A 17,098-nucleotide genomic window follows, 5' to 3' on the forward strand; every position below is an offset into this window, starting at 1 on the left:
AGACTCTGGAGGTTAAGTACAGTGAGGAAGATCTAGGGCTAATTTTGTTGTATTCATTTCCTGTATTATCATGCACGACCTTTAGGGATATGATTTTATATAGTCGTGATACCCTAACCATAGATGAAGTCTATGATACGTTGTTCTCTATGGAGAAGATGAAGCATCTTGTGAATGGGTTGGAGACTCAAGCAGATGGTCTCATTGTTCGAGGAAGAAATCATGTAATGAATTCTAGGGGTGATGATAGAAATATATCAGTATCCAAAAATAGAAACAAACCCTATAATTACTGCAAGAAGAAGGGTCATATCAAATCTGAGTATTAGATTTTACAAAATAGAGAGACAAGAGAAGCTCCAAAACATAAGGAAAACCAACTAGAGAAGTTCGGTGAAGCCAATTTTATTGAGGATGGCGGTAGTGATGGAGAACTCTTGGTAGTTTCTGATGGTAACTCCAAACCCTACGAGGATTGGATTCTTAATTCAGCTTGCACATTTCATATGTGTCGCAATAGGGATTGGTTTACAATGTATGAAATAGTCTCTAAAGGTGCTGTGTTATGGGAAATAACACACCTTGTGAGATAGATGGTATTGAAACAATCTGAATTAAGATATTTGATGGGGTTGTGAGGAAACTTTGTGATGTGTGGTATGTCCCAAACCTGAAGAGAAATCATATTTCCTTGAGTACCCTTGATTCGAACGGATATAGGTACACCGGTGAAGATGGATTCCTGAAGGTTACTAAAGGTGCTCTTGTTGTGATGAAAGGACAAAGAAAGACTACAAATTTATATGTCCTATGAGGCTTTATTGTTACAGGTGATACAGTTGTTTCTACCTTCTCTCTATCCAAAAGTGACGTTGCTAAACTTTAGCATATGCTCCGGGGGCATATGAGTGAAAACGAGATGGTTGAACTAAGCAGGAGAGGACTTCTTGATGGGTAGAGTGTTACCAAACTGAAGTTTTGTGAGCACTGCATTTTTGGGAAGTAGAAAAGAGTCAGATTTACTAAAGGCTCCACTCAATTAAAGGTACACTTGATTACATTCATTCTGATCTCTGGGGTCCTTCTAGAGTACCTTCTAAAGGAGGTGCTAATTACTTGTTGACTATTCTTGATGACTATTCCAGAAAATTTTGGGTATTCTTCCTAAAGCAAAAGAATGATATGTTGCATACTTTCAAGGAGTGGAAGACTATGATTAAAAAGCAAACAGGGAAGCAGGTAAAACGCCTTCGAACTGATAATGGTTTAGAGTTTTGTTCTAATGAATTTAATGCTCTGTGCAAGTCAGAAGGAATTGTGAGGCACTTGACCGTTCGTCATACTTCGAAGCAGAAAGGTATGGCCAAACTAATGAATATGACTATAATGGAGAAGGTACATTGTATGCTCTCTAATGCTGGTTTACCTAAGTATTTTTGGGTCGAAGCTGTTTCACAGCTTGACTTCTTATTAACCGCTCTCCCTCAGTCGTGATTGATAAAAAGACTCCACAAGAGGTATGGTCTGGTACTCCTGCTAATTATTTTGATTTGAGGATATTTTAATGTCCTGTGTATGCTTATGTTGATAATGGAAAGTTGGATCCTAGATCTATCAAGCGCCTATTTATGGGTTATAAGCCTGGTGTTAAAGTTTATAAGCTTTGGTGTCCAGAAAATGGAAAGGTTATAATTAGCAAGGATGTTGTGTTTGATGAAACTGTCATGCTTTGGGCTCTCTCTGAATCTAGTGCTTTGCCTCCAGGTGAGCTTAGTAACATGAATCAGCAAAAGTCAAGCACCTATGTTGAATTGCAGATTGGAGCAGAGTCTACCTCAGTGCCTACTTCTCAGTCTAGCCCGAACATACAAAATGGTACTATTTTTTCTTTACCACCAGTGATTCCACATTATTCTATTACTAAAGACAGGACTAGAAAAGATATTAGACCTCCTCAAAAGAATACTGAAGTTGATTTGGTTGCTTATGCATTAAATGTAGCCGAAGGTATTAATTCTGGTGAAGAACCTTCTTCTTACTCAGAGGTAGTTACTTGTGATGATTCTGACCGATGGATGATTGCTATGAAGGAGGAAATGGAATTACTTCTTAAGAATGGCACATGGGATTTGGTGAGATTGCCTAAAGATAAGAAAGTTTTCTGTTGCAAGTGGGTATTCAAAAAGAAAGAAGGATCATCAGGAGTTGAAGATACAAGATATAAATCAAGACTAGTTGCTAAAGGCTACAGCCAGGTTCCAGGTATTGACTTCACAGATATATTTTCTCCAGTTGTAAAGCATAGTTTGATTCAAGCCTTGCTTGGTATTATGGCCATGCATAATCTTGAGCTTGAGCAATTAGATATCAAAATTGTATTCTTACATTGAGAACTTGAGGAGGACATCTATATGCATCAACCAGAGGGCTTTGTAGTTTCAGGAAAGGAAAACTATGTATGCTTGCTGAAAAAGTCTCTTTATGGATTAAAACTGTCAGGTTTAACTCTTTTATGACCTCTCATATATTCCAGAGGAGTAGTTTTGATAGCTGTGTCTACTTCAAGGAGACAAGTGATGGTTCGTTCGTGTCTCTTCTCTTGTATATTGATGATATGTTGATTGCAGCAAAGGATATGAGAGAGATAATAAAAGTCAAAGTCTAGCTCAACAAGGAGTTTGAGATGAAGGATTTAAGAGCAGCAAAGAAGATTCTTGTTATAGAAATTATGAGGGATAGAGAGAAGTGTATGTTATACTTGAGTCAAAAAAGGTATATCAAGAAAGTGCTTCACAGGTTCAATATGCAAAATGCCAAGCTTATCAGTACTCCATTGAAAGATCACTTCAAATTCTTGGCAACTTTATCTCTAAAAACAGATGATAAGTGTGACTATATATCTCGAGTTCTATACTTTAGTGTCTTCGGGTCTCTTATATATGCGATGGTATGTTCCCGACTATATTTACCATATACCATCAGTGTATTTAGCAGATACATGGCAATTCCTAGCAAAGAACATTGGAAAGCAGTTCAGTGGATTTTCAGATACTTGCATGGATTTGTTGATGTTTATTTGAAGTTTGGGCAAAATAGAGATGGACTAATCGGGTATGGTAACTACTACGGAAGAGTACATGGCTATGACAGAGGCTTTCAAGGAAGCCATCTAGTTGAAGGGTTTGTTCGGTGAACTTAGTAAAGACTTACAAATTTCTACGGTCTTTTGCTACAGTCAGAGTGCTATCTTCCTTACGAGAGATCAGATGTTTCATGAGAGGACAAAGTACATCGACCTTTGGTATCATTTTGTGCATGAAATTAAATCTCGTGGTGATATTTTGGTAAGCAAGATTAATACCCATGATAACCCTGCTGATATGATAACCAAGACACTACCAAGTGCCAAGTTTGAGCATTGCTTGGACTTGGTTGGTGTTAGCTGTTAAGATGTGCCCTTAGGGCCTTTTGTGGAAGAGGTGGAGAGTTTGTCTTGAAATGGATTTGAGTTCTGAATTAGAATTCATGTCAAGGTGGAGATTGTTAGAGTTGTGACCCGAATTTTGTTGGTCCGACCCTGAAAGTTTCACGGTGCGACCTATGTTTGTAATTTTCATTAGGCGGACCGATCCCGAAGCCCACCACTGATCCCGATGAACCTTTATGTTTTTGGGCCTAGGACCTATTTGTATGCACGTACTATATAAGTGCAATTTAGTTGGTTATTTTCATTATTCAGAAAAATACATCATTGAGACAATTTGTCTCCACGTTATACTCTCTCTCCATTATAGTGAATTCCTCTACCTCTGCCCGTGGTTTTTCCCACAAGGTTTTTCACGTAAATTTGTGTGTTCTTGTTCTTCCTTTTGATTGTGGTTTGCTTATTCTGTCCGAATCATAACATTGTCAAATCATCAAAACTTCATGAACCCCAACTCTTGCGTTGCATGAAATGTGGCGAAGGGATTTTTAGATGTATGTTTCTCTGCTTCGTAATGGTAATATTTACATTGGTACCTGTCACGACCCGAACTAGGGCCTGGCCGTCATGGACTTTCCAAACCATGAAGTCCCAAAACGCACTTTTCTATCTGGTAATCATGCATAACATTCATATAAATAAAGAAGATGCAGAAACATAATCAGCTACGGAAACATGGTCAAATTCTAATTTCAACATAAGTACGGAAACTGTAGTGCAACTACATCTAAATAACATCTGAATTAGTCTGCAAAATCTCTACTACATAAAAATCTGACAACTGTCTGAAAACTGGGACAAGACCCCCAGTAGAACAAAACGATAATAAGAGACATAATCTAAAAGACGGGCCTTCTGAAATAGAGAAGGCTCACAAACTGAACACTGCAACTCTGTCTGACGAATCTACTGCCTTTCTGGGTTCCTAGACTGAGCCTCAGAACCTGGAGGGAGGAGAGAGGGGTCAATACAGATGTACTGGTATGCAAAGTATTCCAAAATAAAGCTTTTATATAAATAAAATAGTTGAGAGCAACTTGGCAAAACATTATACATCAGGTGGTTTTCAAAACCATGGGCACTTTCTGAAAACATGTAACCTTTTCTGTCAATGCAAATTCTGATCTTTATATTACTTCTGAGTTAGGTGGCACTCCCTTACATTTTCTGATATTCCATGGGCTATATGGAATTCGCCATTGACTCGGCGGGGAAGCCTCCAACCCGAGTGTGCCGCAAGGGTTGGAGTCTCTGATTATGATACGCCACACAGCAATAGGCCAGCGTAATATAAGATATACCCGAATTGGCAAATCACGATTTCGGGCAATAAGCTAGACTCATGCCTTCTTCGGGGAACCACCTAACATCTCTTTCTACCCAATTTTTAACCATTTCAGATCATGCAACATTCTAATCACGAAATCTATAAATCTGATTTCAAACATGCATTCTATTTTGTTATGAATTTATCATAGCATTTTCTGCGTTGGTGTCGTCACACCAAGACTTGCAAGTCCTATTTCTGAGCCATAATGCATCATGCCTAATTCTTTCATTAAAACACAGTTCAAACCACCCAATCATGCAAACAGTATAAAAGATTTCATGTTCCGAGAACACAAGTCAATAGTATGCAAGAATACTTCAAACATGTGGTGGTCATGTACTTTTGACAAAACCATGCATTCTTTCATTATATGTATATTCAACATTCACAATCCTCTCTTTCGTATTCAAAAATCATATTCAAAACATAGCAAAAGCCAAAGTATTTCATATCATGCTCTTCAAATGCATTCCAAACAATTTATATGATACGAAGATAGGAAAACTCATTCATTATAATTCATGCTCTCAATTGAATAACCATTCTTGAACACATACGTACATATATATACATAATTTCAAATCAATCGGGGGAAAGGCCTAAAGACCAAAACAATACCGTCAAGACTTCTAAAACATGATTATATTCATAAATTTTAAAACCCCATTCTTAAAACATGATTTCTATGCCCATGAGATTTTAGGAAAACCCCGCGTACCTTGATTCCGAAAAATAATAGGTAATTCTTGAAGCTTACGGATTAGGAATTCCAAATCTTCAATCGCTTTTGAAAATTCATGGTTGAATCTTGAGATATTCGGATTTTGAATTTGAAACCCTAGGGTGAGTTCTTGATGAATTTTGTTGAAAGTGTATGTATTTAGGTGTATTGGGGATTAAATCCCATGTTTGGATGGGTTTGGGGCCATGGAAAATGTTTAATTTGGCCTTGAAATTTGAAATCCGGCACTAGAACGCAGTATAAAGCTTCACCGCGATGCGCTGGAAATCGCGGTGAGCTACTGGAATTGACAATTGTCAATTTAGGCTCATCGCAACACGGTAGCCAGTCAATCGGGAACGCTGACACTAAAAATGCTCTAACTTCTTCACCGAGTGTCCGTTTTAGGCGAATTTGGTATCGATGGAAAGCTAATTCAAAGATCTTTCATTTGATATATAGTAGGCCAATCATTTAGATATATCCAAGGAGATATAGTCAATTGAAGTTGACTCAAGTTTTGACACTCACTAAAACTCGAACGATAGGAAAGCTTTCAACTTGACCTTGAGTTAGGGGACCTTTATGATCTCAATTCATGCTTAAATGGTTACCACACTACATACTTGATTAACATGAAAAATTTGCATAGGATTTATGGCTTTTGGATCATCTACGCATAGAAATGACGGTTTTCATTATAGTCCGAAACACGGGGCGTTACAGTACCCAAAAAAAGCAATGAGTTGCATGGTGCAAGGCGATAATGTAAAAGCAGATGAATGTTAAACCGTGACCTTTAAGTAGAAAAAGCGTGTCATCTGGGACTATTTTCTAGTCATAATTTCTTCAGAAGATACTTTATTATGTACAAGGAACTCGCAAAAATCTCTGTGTTAAGCATACAAGACAAGTTGGTTCAAAATAAATTTACCAAGAAGATATTTCCTTTCAATATCTCAATGTAAGTTTGTGAAAATTCTTGTACAAGTAATGAGAGAGGACTATAGTTACAGCTCACTCCTTACCTAGCCGAGACTTTCTTTCTTAGACATCTGAAAATCAAGAAGATTTTATAAGAGATCTTTCATCCTACAACAGAAATATCATTTAAGTTAGATACTACTAATGTTGTGCGTGGATGGGGACCTCAGCAAATCAAACACAATCCATATATATTGCAATAACTGACAGTAAATGGCGAGCCAGTAAAAATCACTCCAACAAGCTGCATCTCAGCATAACAAGAGCCAAATGTACACGTAGATGTTTTATGTAGGAAAAAGCTATCAGTTATATATTGTCACGACCCACGCTGAGGCCCTAGCCATAATGGTCATTCTGAACCACGAAGGCCCGAGAGACCCTTTAGCATACTATCATAAGTATAATCCATACGAAATAGAAGTGCGAAAGATAAATTGAAAACATGAGAATGTCTTACAATCAAATTTAAGTACTTCATGTCATCCGAAAACACAAACCCAAATCCAGTCTACGAAAGCCTCTACTTAAATACTAGTTTGTCTAAGTCGGGACAAGGCCCCCGGATGGACCATGAAATTAAAAGAAACCAACATATGGATATGACGCCTTCCGAAGTAAGAGAGGCTCACTAATTCTAGATTTCTGACAATGGTCTACTGCTATGGTGGACCTCGAGATTGTGCCTCGAAACCTACATTATGAGGCAATGCAGCCACCCGAGACGATCAATACTTGGATTGTATTGGTATGCAGAACAATCCAAAAAAAAAGCATATTCTTCATATAAAATAATCGGGAGCATTGTGAAAACAATTTAACATAATGAAGATCAAAATACATGGGCATAATTAAGAAACTTCAAATCATTCGCGTAACAACACAGACAACACTCTTTATTTTAATTCTGAATTAGATGGTACAACTTACAATTCTGATTACCCACGGGTTTTATGAATCCGCCATTTACTCGACGGACAAGCCTCCAATCCAATTTTACCGCAAATATTGAGGTTTTCATATAATGGTATACCTCCTTGCAGGCATACCGTAGGCATTCCCCGTACGAGATGTCCTAATTATTTTTCATGCAAGATAACATACCATAAATTCCACGTTGGCAAAACACGATTTTCAGCAATGAGCCCTTGCACTCATGCTTTCTTCGGGTAACCATTTAGCTCTTTTTAAGCCCAATTTAATCCTTTAAAGTCATGCTTGATGCTAAAAATATTCATTTCTTTCATGTTAAAGGCACTCCATAATAAGTATCATCGTACCTAGACTTGCAAGTCATATCATATCATGTCCATAGCCCCTTTCATTTAAAATCATGTTCATAACCACCAAAAGATTTAAACATCACATGAGAGTTCTTATTTCAAATAGCATATGAAACTTATGTAAAACACTCTCTTTTCAAGACTTTAATATATGGTGGTCAACCCTTTCCTAAATCACATGTAATTCTCCATTAGGAAGCAAGAGCATTTAGACTAAGAATCACCCCTTTTGAAAACATGTAAAATAACAAAGCATAATGGATAAAGAGGCATTTAAACTCACGATTAATCATTATTCATAACACAGCCCCAACACTAGTCACGAATAAATCTCATAATCGAAAAAGCAGACTTATGGTTCATACTCTCAAATTCATTTTACGATTCATAACACATGCACATAAATACAGTTTTACGTTCATAGAAAATCCCATAATAAATACAAAATTCTATTAAAAAAATAAAGGGATTCATGATAAATACTTTTCAACCGATTTCAAAATCCGTACCATGTACTTATAAATACAATTGAGAGTACTATAAAACATATTTTTCAAGCCCAATGAACAGTGGGATAGTTCTACATACGTTCTAATGGAGAGACATAGTGTAAATTGACCCCTTGGAGTTTGAAACTCTCAAACCTTAGGTGGTTTCTCCTCTTTTGCTATTGAATGATGGATAGGAGATTTTTGAGATGAAAAGTCGTTTTTAAGACCCTAATTATGCACATAGAGGATTGGAAACGACTTAAGGGTGTGAAAAGACCCTAGTACCCTTAAAATATTGCTAAAACGAAACATTTTTGACGCACGGGGAGGGGGTCCTTCGCGGCGTGGGGCTGCCGCGAGGTGCCCATTTCGCGACGCAAAGGTCTTTAATGCCCCCTACCCATTCAAACCCAATCTTAGGTGATTTATCTTCGATATTGGGGTATTAAGACTCATTGCACTTTTTTATCATCGAAAAGGCCAGGTGTTACATTTACTAGATGTGACACTTGAATATTGATCAGTAATTACTGTTGCACACATAAAACAGCATTGTCAGCTTGCAAAAAAAAAAAAAAAAAAAAAAGAACCAACAACTTGTCTAATACTCCTTAAACGCATCTTCACTTTTTCTATTTTAGTTTTCATATTTGGTAGTATCAACGCCCATTAGTTAGTAGGACTTGGTCCTCAAAGGGTGCAAATGCAAATTGTGATAAATTAGACAGTAAACTCGTGATGAACAAGATGATCACACCTACCAGAAGTAACTGTTATGCCAATTCTACAACCAATCGTGTTATAATTTCTAGTAATATTAATATTCACCATTAGCTTAACTGATCTGATGTTAAACTCACTGGGAGCAACAAAGACATCTTCAATGTTGATATTATTTTGTTTGCTGGCATTAATGCAAAAGGCGTGAAACTTCCCTTCTGAACTAGCATCTGACTATTTACCTCTCCATATCATGTTTCGCAACAAGTTCCATTTGCTTGTTGTCATCTCCATATGTAAATTTTTCAACTTCAAATGATTCACACTATTCTAACTCTACATTCTCTAGTTTTTCTTGCATTCAAAATGAAGGAATTGTCATAATCTAGAGCATTATTTAACTCAACCACGCTCATAACTTGTAAATAATCGATTTGCACCACATCAGTGTTCCTGTCCCAGGCTACTGACTGGAAAAGCTTGTTTATTCTGCCCAAAAGATGCAGGTTCTTCAACTGTTGAAGTAACTCTTCTAAGTGAAGGCACAAGAGAATGGACTTCTCTCCCACTTCACACCACGGAATGCACCCTTCTTATAGAGATAAACGCACTTTCACATCATCTTAACTCGAAATGTCTAGGGAGAGGAAAGATTACTTTTATTGAGGGTACTCCATGGAATAGATCCAGTGGAGATAGAGTCAGAGGCGAATCCAGGATTCAAACTTGACGGGTGCACCTTTATATTTAAATATAGTAATTAATAGTGTCAAAGTTCGACATACAGTTCTTTGAAAACTTGTTAATTATAGTATTTTAAAAGCAATATTTTAATATTATTGAATATCATTAATTAGATTTAATATGACAAAAGTATGTTATTCACCGTTCTTAAATTCAACGCACTTTCATATTTTGAACAATAATAGAAAGTTTTTGAAAAATATGAAATTCGAGAGATTTGTTTGCTAGATGGTTGCAACGGGTAACGTTCGATTTTAAGCCTATCTCAAACTTTAAATTGCTAATTTTTTAAATAAAAAATAACTCAATGATCAAACGATTAAAGAAGATAAATATTATACTGTATAAACTAGGGAGAATATCTACCTTTTGAAGCTAAAGAGAAGCTTGTATTTTAAAAAAAAAAAAAAAAAAAATAGGTCAATTATATCCACAATAAACAAAAGAAAAAAGAAAAGGTGTAAAATAAATGACTACCAAGTAGGAAGTCTTTTTTAATCAAAAGAAAAATATATACATTTGCACAATAATGTTGCAGAAGTGTAATTTGGAAAATGGAAAAAAGAGCAAATAAGTAAACATTGTTGTTGGGGTTCGAACCCGAGCGATCAGGCAAAAAGAGCAACTTTCAAATGGCAAGCCCAACCATCTCACCAGTCAAATCAGTTGTTTTTGTGAGTGCACGACATATATTTAACATAATACCCTAATGTATATATAGATATACGAACTATATATACAGAGTTTTTCTCAAGGCTAGTGGGTGCACGTGCACCCCCTACATTCAATGTAGGTCCGCCTCTAGATAGAGTGGGGCCTGCAGCTTAAAGGATTAGAGCCCTGGCTTCTCCCACTATTTGGGAGCTTATGGTTTCATATTCCATTTCACTCCACATGCATATATGGGGTTATTTTCACCCCTCCATCATGATACTACTTCGCGTTCGGTCACTCAGAAGTATTTAGCTTTGGAAGGTGGTCTTAAGGGGAACATTTAGGAGGGGAGCTAAGGTGTTCTCCTGAACCCTCTTGGTAAAAATTACTCTATATATAAGGTAGTTTTTTTTATTTTTAGTGTATACATATGTAGATATTGAATTCCCTGAACACAAGATGATCAAAGGTTGGCTCAATAATTTAGGAGGGTTTGAAATTCAATTTGAGGTTCAAGTGTAAATCTCAAGCACCCTTTTATTATTCGAATCCCTTATTAAAAAGGGGATCTTTCAGAAATAGCGGCACTTTGCTATAAAAAAACTCCCTTCCATAGCCATATTTTACATAATTACCATTTATAGCCATTATATTTGATTCTCAGTCGTTGTATTCACTTTTAGTTAGTGGCATAAATACAATGCATATTTAGTCTCGCCAAAAACACTACCATTATTTTTTCAATATTTTTGTATTTTTTCTTTTTCATGTTTTCTCCGTTTTTTCTTCTTCTTTTTTCTATTTTTTCTATTTTTAGTTTTTTCGTTTCTTTCTTTTTGTTTTTTTTGTTTTTTCTCTCTTTAATCTCTAACTTTTATTTCTCTTTCTTCTTTTCTTTTCTTGTTTGATTTCTTTTGTTTTCTTTTTTGTACTTATTTTCTTTATCATTTTTTTGTTCTATTTTATATTTTTTATAATTTCGAAAAATATGACTAGTCGAGCAAAAGTCATGGATGATAACGTAAATCCCATAATTGTTTATCGTGTTTGTAGTCACATCGTCATTTATATTTTTGTATTCATTGATACAACTGTATTTGTATTTGTATTTTAAAGTTCGCGCTTGTATTTATATTTCATAGTTCACATTTGTATTTGTATTTCATAGTTCGTATTTGTATTTGTATAGCTTAGTTTGCACCATCATTTATATTTTGTATAATTCGCACTTGTATTTTAAAGAATTATTTTGTATCGTGACTATGTACAATTTATCATTTGTATTTGTATACAAACAAGTAAATACATTAATTGTATTTTCTTGATTCTAAAATATATAAATGTGTAATGTATCATATGATACAACTATACTGTTTTGTATTTGTATATCAAAATTATTATTCATATTTGTAAATAAACAAATATCACGTGATACAAATACAATTACAAATAAATGATTTTACAAATACAAATGCAATATGTATTTGTATATATTGTATTTGTATAAAAATTTGAATTGTATTTATTTGTATCAATAAATACAACTCGTATCAATAAATACAAACAAGTATTCGTTGAAAGAAAATCAATCGTTCCTTTTCAATAATTAAAAAATATAAATGATAGTTCGCACTTGTATTTGTACGTTATAGTTCGCATTTGTATTTGTATGTTATAGTACGCACTTTTATTTGTGTTCTATAGTTCACATTTGTATTTGTATTTTATAGTTCGCTCTTATATTTGTATGTTATAGTTCGCATTTATATTTGTATTTTATTTTTCGTACGTGTATTTTTTTTTGCCTAGTTCGCACAAATGAAAAAAAGGAGAAAAATGGAAAAGGGTCTAAAATACCTCTGAACTATCTAAAATGGATCAAAAATACTCCTCGTTAGTTTTTTGGCTCAAAAATACCCCTCTGTTAAATATTTGGCTCAAAAATACCCCTCCTCTTAACAGAATTCCATCAAACATGCCACCTAGATAAAAGAAAGCCACGTAGTCATGTCACATCACCATCCACGTGTAAAATTTTATTTACACTTGTTGCTTCTGATAATCTTACTTTTCTTTCTTCTGATATTGTTCAGTATAAACCTTCAGATCTCTCTTCTTGGCTTCAATCTAAACTCAACCCATAACACCCTTTTACCCCAAATAATCATCCTTCTTCACTCACAACAGCAACTCAAGTTCATGATAACGATTCCTCTTTTGATTCAGATCTAACTGTTATTCCAGGTAAAACTGTTTTCCCCTAAATTGATGGTCCTTTATTGAATCCACAGAGTAAGAAATTCAAAACCAGTACAACAAAAGGGTCGTTGTCTTTGTCTTCAAGTATTTGTATCTGGGGTGGTGATGGTTATTTAAGCGAGTCGCAGTCGGATGAGTTAACTCAATCGGTGGTACTAATTGACTCACAATACAATGTTGTACGACTCGTGCACACATTAATGGCATGTGAAGAAGTTATTCAACAAGAGGAGATGAAATTAGCTGAAGCTTTTTTGAAGCAAATTGCGTTCTTAGCTGTTTCACAAGCTGGGGCAATGAGAAAAGTAGCTACATATTTTCATTGGAAAAGATATACAACCACAACTTCTAGTACTAAAAATTCAAATTTTCAGCCTTCAATCAAATTGATTGAGCCAAAATCGAATATCTTTTTATATAGTAGAAAATCAATTTTTGGAATAGAAATATAAGCTTGTGAGATCAAAAAAAAAAAAATTACACGTGAATGGTGATGTGGCATGGTCACGTGGCTTTTTTACCTAGGTGGCATGCTTGGTGGAATTCTTTTAAGGGGAGGGATATTTTTGAGCCAAATATTTAACGAATGGATCTTTTCTAGCCAAAAAAATTACGAGGGGTATAATCCATTTTAGACAGTTTAGTGGTATTTTTGATCCTTTCCAGAGAAAAAATGAAAAGAGAAGAAAAGAGAAAAAAAAAGGAGTAAAAATAGAGAAAAAGAAGGAGAGTCATAGAAAATAGAGAAAAAAATAAAAATAAAAAAAAGAGAAAAATGTAAAAAGAAAACGGAAAAGAAAAAAGTGAAAAAAGAAAAAAAGAAAGAGAAAACAACAAATAAACGAAAATAATAAATGAAAAAAAAAACTGAAAAAGGAGAATAATAGAAAATAGAGAAAGAGAGAAAATACATGAGAGAGGCTATGAATTGTAATTAGGAATAATTAATAGGCAAGAGGGCGCTATGAATTGTTATTAATTAAAACTTAGGCTAAATAGGGTAATTAGGAGTCTATGTTTCCTAGATATGTAGTTATCCCTGTTAAAAATCTTGGATCCACTATTGGTGGTCTTGTTGATTCATACGGGATACCACATGCCCTAGGATACTAAGGTCAGAGAGTAAGCAAGCGATGTTTTCGACTACTGAACTTTAGACATAAACGGGAATAAACTAGATTTACATCTAACTTTCCTTCTTGCAGGTAAAAATTTATTTATCAATCTTCCTGTTATTACAAAAATGTAATTGATTATACTATTGTTATATTTTTTTTTTCTTTCCTTAAAATGTGGAAATAGTTAAAAATAAGTACTAAAAAATAACAAAATTAAAGAGTGTATAAACATGGTTGGGGTCAAGACCTTCTACTATTCAGATGGAAATCTACTATATGTAACATGAGAAAAATGAAGAAAAGATGTCTTTTAAGTCTTGAATGACGGATTGGTGACATTGACCAACTTAAAGGGTCAAACATAATTAGAAAACTTGATTAAGTTAATTGTGGAATTAATTAATATTTTTAAAACTTTCTAATCTTTTAACAAATACAAATCAATCCAGCCCACACCCCTCTTCAATACAAATCAACCAGTCGTTCTCTTCTCTCTCTACAGCTTCTATCAACTCTCTCCCAACCAACAATTCTGCAAATTTCTCCTTTCAATCCTTAGCGACTTCAACCTCTGACGACAAATAGTTGGGCTTCGAGTTCCTTTTTGACTTCAACCTTCAATCGACATGACAGTCTTGCTCTCCGGCCACAATAGCTTCAAATTCTTTATCGTTCCTTCTTTCTTTCACAATAAAAAATTATGCAGAAACAGAGGAACTTGAGCCAACTAATCTTCTAGTATTGGTTAAGAATTTCAATATTTCTTGCTTAAATTTTAAATGTGGACTAAATAAAACCCTAATTTCTGGCATTTCTTCTTTTTATTGTCGAACTGTTGAGTTGGATTTATTGGTGATTTTTTGTCATAGTTGATATTTTTAGTGTGTATGTGATATGTTGGTGTTATTGGGATGATTTGTCAATTGTCTTGGTAAAAATGATGTTGCAACAGATGAAACATTTGATGTAACAGATGAAACATCTGATGCAACAGATGAAACATCTGATGTAATAAATAAAACATCTAAAGCGATAGATGAAACATCTAAAGCGACAGATGAAACATCTAAAGTGATGGATGAAACATCTGATGCGACAGATAAATCATCTGATGCAACAGATGAAAATCCGATACAACTATGAAAATCTAATGCAACAGATAAATAATCTAACAGATCATTCATCTGCTGCGACAGACGACTTTTCTATTTAGAAGAAATATAAATAATATTGATCCAACAAATAACTCATTTTGCAACAGATTAGTGATATATTTGAATAGATCAATGATCTATTTTACTATTTTCAATGAATTACTAATCCGTTGCAACAGGTTGGTTATATGTTATAACAGATAAACTACCTGATGCAAAAGATTAGTGATCTATTTTATGGTTTCCAATGGTTTACTCATCCGTTGCAATAGGTTGGTTATAAGTTGAGACAAATAACCTTCTGGGTGCAACAAATTAGTGATCTCTTTACTGTTTTCAGTGGATTACTCATCGTTACAACAGGTTGGTTATAAGTTGCAATAGATAACCTTCCAAATGCAACAGATTAGTGATCTGTTTTACTGTTTCCAATGAATTACTCATCCATTGCAACAGGTTGGTTATAAGTTGCAACAGATAACCTTCCATATGCAATAGATTAGAGACCTATTTTTATGGATTCCAACAGTTTACTCATCTGTTGCAACAGTTGGTTATATGTTACATTAGATAAACTATATGGTGCAACAGATTAGTGATCTATTTTTATTGTTTCCAACGGATTACTCATCCGTTGCAACAGGATGTTATAAGTTGCAGCAGATATCCTTTCTGGTGCAACAGATGAGTGATTTATTTTTACTATTTCTAATAGTTTACTCATCCGTTGCAACAGATTGGTTATATATTGCATCAGATAAACTACCTGGTGCAACAGATTAGTGATCTATTTTTATTATTTCCAATGGTTTACTCACCCGTTGCAATAGGTCAGTTATATGTCGCAAAAGATAACATACTCGGTGCAATAGATGTGTGGTCTATTGGAATTATTATTTTACTGTTATGCATGTTAGATTTACTGTTATCCTTTTTTAACGATGCATTAATCAATTATAATCTATTTTATGTTTCTATTAATTTAAGATAATATGACTCCCAAAAGGAAAGAAATCAAATCAAGTCCACGTAAAGGAACAAGTGAAGCAGCTCGGCTACATCCACCACTCTATGAGCTTGATTTACAAGCGTTATCTCAATCAGGAGCAGAAGATAATTAATATGGGGAGGAAGAATATTTCAAAAGAGATGATCCAAATGCTAATATCCCTTTCGCTGAAGAGTTGGTCAAAACCCTCAACATTGATCGTTATCCTGTAAGAATGTAGTGTGATGGTGCCACAGATTTAACGATTGATTTTGTGGTTAAGTCAGCCATGGAAAAATCTTTTGACGCCTTCAGAAAAATACTTTGAGAACAAAAATTAGATTCTTTTTTCGGGAAAAGATGCTTTGGGCAATATCTTGATTTGCCAGAGGATAACAATGCTCGTTTCCAGATGAAAATGGTATATCATCTTCTCAAGTGTAGGTTTATGTATGAAAACAAAGATAAGATGGATGAGGTGTGGATAAATTACTGTGGCATGTCTGTTTGTTTTGGTTGGAAGGAGTTTGCCATATTTACTAGACTAAAAGGTTATCCTCGTTCTACTTCTCAAATTATACCTACTCTAACCCAAAAAAACACCCCGCACATCTAAAAAAGGCAAAGGCAAGTTGAGTGATCGCGATGACCTGGTATCCATTATTAGTCCAAGCTTCAAAAATAAAAATTTAATAGAAGCGTTAAAAGGTAAAGGACTTTCAGAGAAGCACAAGCAATCATTATGCTTGGTTTGTTTTGTACATAATATTCTTTGGGCGAGAGACGTTAACAACAATATAAGCCTCGATTTAATAAATCTCTTAGAGGATCTTGAGGCATTTAATAACTATCCTTGGGATTATGAAAGCTTCAAAATGATTGTCAAATATTTGTTGACTCCGTTAACTCCAAAGACAGACAACTTATATGGATTTTCATGGGCCTTCATGGTAAATATTTCTTTTATCATGATATGATCCATTTTTTTAGTCAATAATATTTTTAATTTATTGGTGTTATGTTATAGGCTTGGGCATTTGAAGCAATTCATTATTTGAGACAACAAGTGAACTACCAGGAAGAAGTTTCCTGTCCAAGAATCCTGAGATGGTTGTTGGCCAAAATTGATAAAATGCAAAATTTCTTGATTTTTTCAATACCCCGAAGG

General features: G+C 34.7%; 1 protein-coding gene across 1 annotated transcript; it reads left to right on the plus strand.

Moving 5' to 3' along the window:
- Positions 1 to 1,724: 1,724 nt before the first annotated feature.
- Positions 1,725 to 12,975, plus strand: LOC124895179 (the record flags this gene model as incomplete). Its single annotated transcript, XM_047405622.1, has 2 exons — positions 1,725 to 2,132; positions 12,703 to 12,975. Coding segments are annotated over exons 1-2 (681 nt in total), but the record flags the coding sequence as incomplete, so codon positions are not given.
- Positions 12,976 to 17,098: the final 4,123 nt, after the last annotated feature.

The sequence above is a fragment of the Capsicum annuum genome, unplaced genomic scaffold, assembly GCF_002878395.1.
Source record: "Capsicum annuum cultivar UCD-10X-F1 unplaced genomic scaffold, UCD10Xv1.1 ctg80459, whole genome shotgun sequence".
In the NCBI taxonomy this organism is placed as follows: Eukaryota; Viridiplantae; Streptophyta; class Magnoliopsida; order Solanales; family Solanaceae; genus Capsicum; species Capsicum annuum.